This window comes from Branchiostoma floridae, chromosome 12 (assembly GCF_000003815.2).
Source record: "Branchiostoma floridae strain S238N-H82 chromosome 12, Bfl_VNyyK, whole genome shotgun sequence".
In the NCBI taxonomy this organism is placed as follows: Eukaryota; Metazoa; Chordata; class Leptocardii; order Amphioxiformes; family Branchiostomatidae; genus Branchiostoma; species Branchiostoma floridae.
Window position 1 is genome coordinate 19,840,710 of NC_049990.1, and position 2,842 is coordinate 19,843,551.

The following is a 2,842-nucleotide window of genomic DNA, read 5'->3' on the forward strand; positions in this document are numbered from 1 at the left end:
GCCACCAAAGCAGCCCGCTGCTGGATTAGAAAATGGAGCGATACGATATGATGATGATGATAAAGATGATGATGACAGAAACAAAGGAAATGAAGCAAGGGCAACTATATACTTTTCTGAGTTTGGGATTCATTGTCACCAGATTTTATTGTTGCAATACATCTCATTCAGTGTTTAACAGAAAAGATACCATCAGACATGTTTCTCATAATGAATGACAGGCAGTAAACATTAAGAACAAGGAATATGCATACTTTGAATCCAAATTCAGTATCACTAGTCAAACATGCAAATACCCGTGACGTCTGTTTCCAACAACAAATAAAGGTTTCATACTTTTAGATATTCTTCTTTACCTTTGCCAATTCAGCAAAACAGATGTCGGCTTTCCTGTCATCACCAAGATTTCTCCAAGCGGTACCCAAGTTCTGCAGTGAACAGATAATGTGTGGGTGCGCAGTGTTCTCAGTAGTATAGTAGGGACAGAATGAGTCCCATTATTCAGGCGCAAGCAGGCGCAGGTCAAAGGTCATCGCCTGCTGATATTATTTATTCAGGCGCAGGTTAGAGGTCAGATATAATTTATTCAGGCGGAGCAGGTCAGGGGTCAGATATAATGTATTCAGGCGCAGGTCAGGGGTCAGATATAATGTATTCAGGCGCAAGGTAACTATGACAGCCCCACCCCACACCAAATGAACCTCCCCCTCTCTAATCGTGAAAGACATGCCCTTATTTGGCCTGGTTCTAAGGCTCGTATAAAATAAAGATGACAATGACTGTTTGATTTTTCTATTCTTTTATTCTCTACTTTCAAAAGTCAGCATCCAACGTGAACTTCTGCTGTTCAGAGGAGGACATCACGCCCATCTTCTGGTACTCCCCCACCCTCTTCTCAAAGAAGTTGGTCTTTCCCTCCAGAGAAATGTTCTCCATGAAGTCAAAGGGGTTCTCGCTGTTGTAAAGCTTACTGCACATGAGTTCCCCCAGCAGCCTATCTGCGACAAACTCGATGTACTGTTTCATCAGGTCTTGATTCATCCCAATCAGCCTCACGGGAAGAGCTTCCGTCAGGAACTCTTGCTCAATCTTAACAGCATCGTCAATAATCTGGTGAATGCGCTCCTCACTGGGCTTATTGATCAGATAGCTGACCATAAGACAGGCAAAGTCGGCGTGTAGACCCTCGTCTCTACTGATCAGCTCATTAGAGAAAGTCAGCCCCGGCATAAGTCCTCTTTTCCTTAACCAGAAAATTGCTGCGAAGGCCCCGGAGAAAAATATCCCTTCCACAGCGGCAAACGCAACCACACGATCCCCAAAAGTGCTTTTCTCGTCTCCGGTCCACTTTAGGGCCCAGTCAGCTTTCTTCTTTACACAAGGTATGGTCTCAATCGCACTGAACAGATGCTCTCTTTCATGCGGATCCTTCACGTAGGTGTCGATTAAGAGGCTGTACATTTCAGAATGGATGTTCTCAATGGCAATCTGGAAGCCATAGAAGCACCTCACCTCAGGCACCTGCACCTCTTTGGTGAATCTCTCAACCAGATTTTCATTCACGATACCGTCACTAGCTGCAAAGAATGCCAGGACGTGTTTGATGAAGTGTTTTTCGTTGTCATTCAGACTCTCCCAATGCTCTAAGTCCTTAGACAGATCAACTTCATCCGTTGTCCAGAATGATGCTACGGCCTTCTTGTACATGCGCCAGATGTCGTGGTACTGGATGGGAAAAATGACGAAGCGTCTGGAGTTTTCACGCAGTAGGGGCTCACACGGCTTCTCTCGGTCTACAGAGACCTTAAGTACGGACAGCTGGTTAGACTTCGGTGGCTGCGCTGGAAGCATCTTGCGGCGGTTCTGTTAGCAGAACGAAACGTTCGAGAGGAAGACCTTTTATCTTGTCTGTCACCATATATTTGCATATTTACATTTGCATCAGACGAGTCGGTACTCTGATTGGTCCAGATATACGGAGTTTAGGGGGATATGTAATTCCTTAGCTCAAGTCGGGGTGAAACAGAGGTCAGGCTGAACTTTTGACCCACCAAGGTAACTATGACAACCCGCCCTATTGTTCCCCGCTGGCCGCGGAACCTAGTTGCCCGCGCTGAACAACGCCAGATGGCCCATTGTTCTTGTGTGGGTAGGAAACAATAGACGCCGCGGCTTGGTATGCACACGGCTGGCTTGGACAGACCTAACGGTAACCTTCAGGGAGAGGTCGTACAGAGAAATACAGTGACCACCCTGCATGTTGTACCAAGGAGTTTTTATCAGTAAGCGCTGGCCGGACACAACGTTATCGGACATACATGGCCAGCCCTAACTCCTGGGAATCGAGGAGGTAAGAAGAAAACGAAAAACCTTTATCAACAAGCTGAACAGGGTTCTTGGCCAAACGTTACGTGGGCTAAAGTGCGCCCGTTTTCAAATGCAAATCGGCCTCTGGCCCCTAGTTGACCCCGCTGGCCCCGGCCCTTGGTGGTCGCGCTGAAGAACGCCAGATGGTGGCATTGTTCTTGTGTGGGTAGGAAACAATGAATGAATGAATGACCTTTATTGTACATTTGTGCTCAAACAAGCTAAGTACAGGTCGTAGCGCTAGTGATAAGGTACAATTTTGACAAAAAGGTATCTTATCATCTCTACATATGCTATTACATGCTAGTATGTACAAGTTCAACTTCTTCTCGCTTCTTAAAACAGTTATAAACATAAGGACAGATGGAATCAATAATGAATGGTTTATCTAGTTGCATGAGAAATATGAATTTTTCCGTAGTATTCAAGAATCGGAAATTAGGAAACATATGTTGTATATTTTCAAAGAGGACGT

The 2,842-nt window shown here is 45.4% G+C and overlaps 1 protein-coding gene across 1 annotated transcript; it reads right to left on the bottom strand.

Annotated features, from left to right (window-relative positions):
* Positions 1 to 813: 813 nt before the first annotated feature.
* LOC118426915 (ribonucleoside-diphosphate reductase small chain-like) lies at positions 814 to 2,178 on the bottom strand. Its single transcript, XM_035836535.1, has one exon. The coding sequence runs from the start codon at positions 1,849 to 1,851 to the stop codon at positions 814 to 816; it is 1,038 nt and encodes a 345-aa protein (XP_035692428.1). The 5' UTR covers positions 1,852 to 2,178.
* Between the last annotated feature and the right edge of the window lie 664 nt (positions 2,179 to 2,842).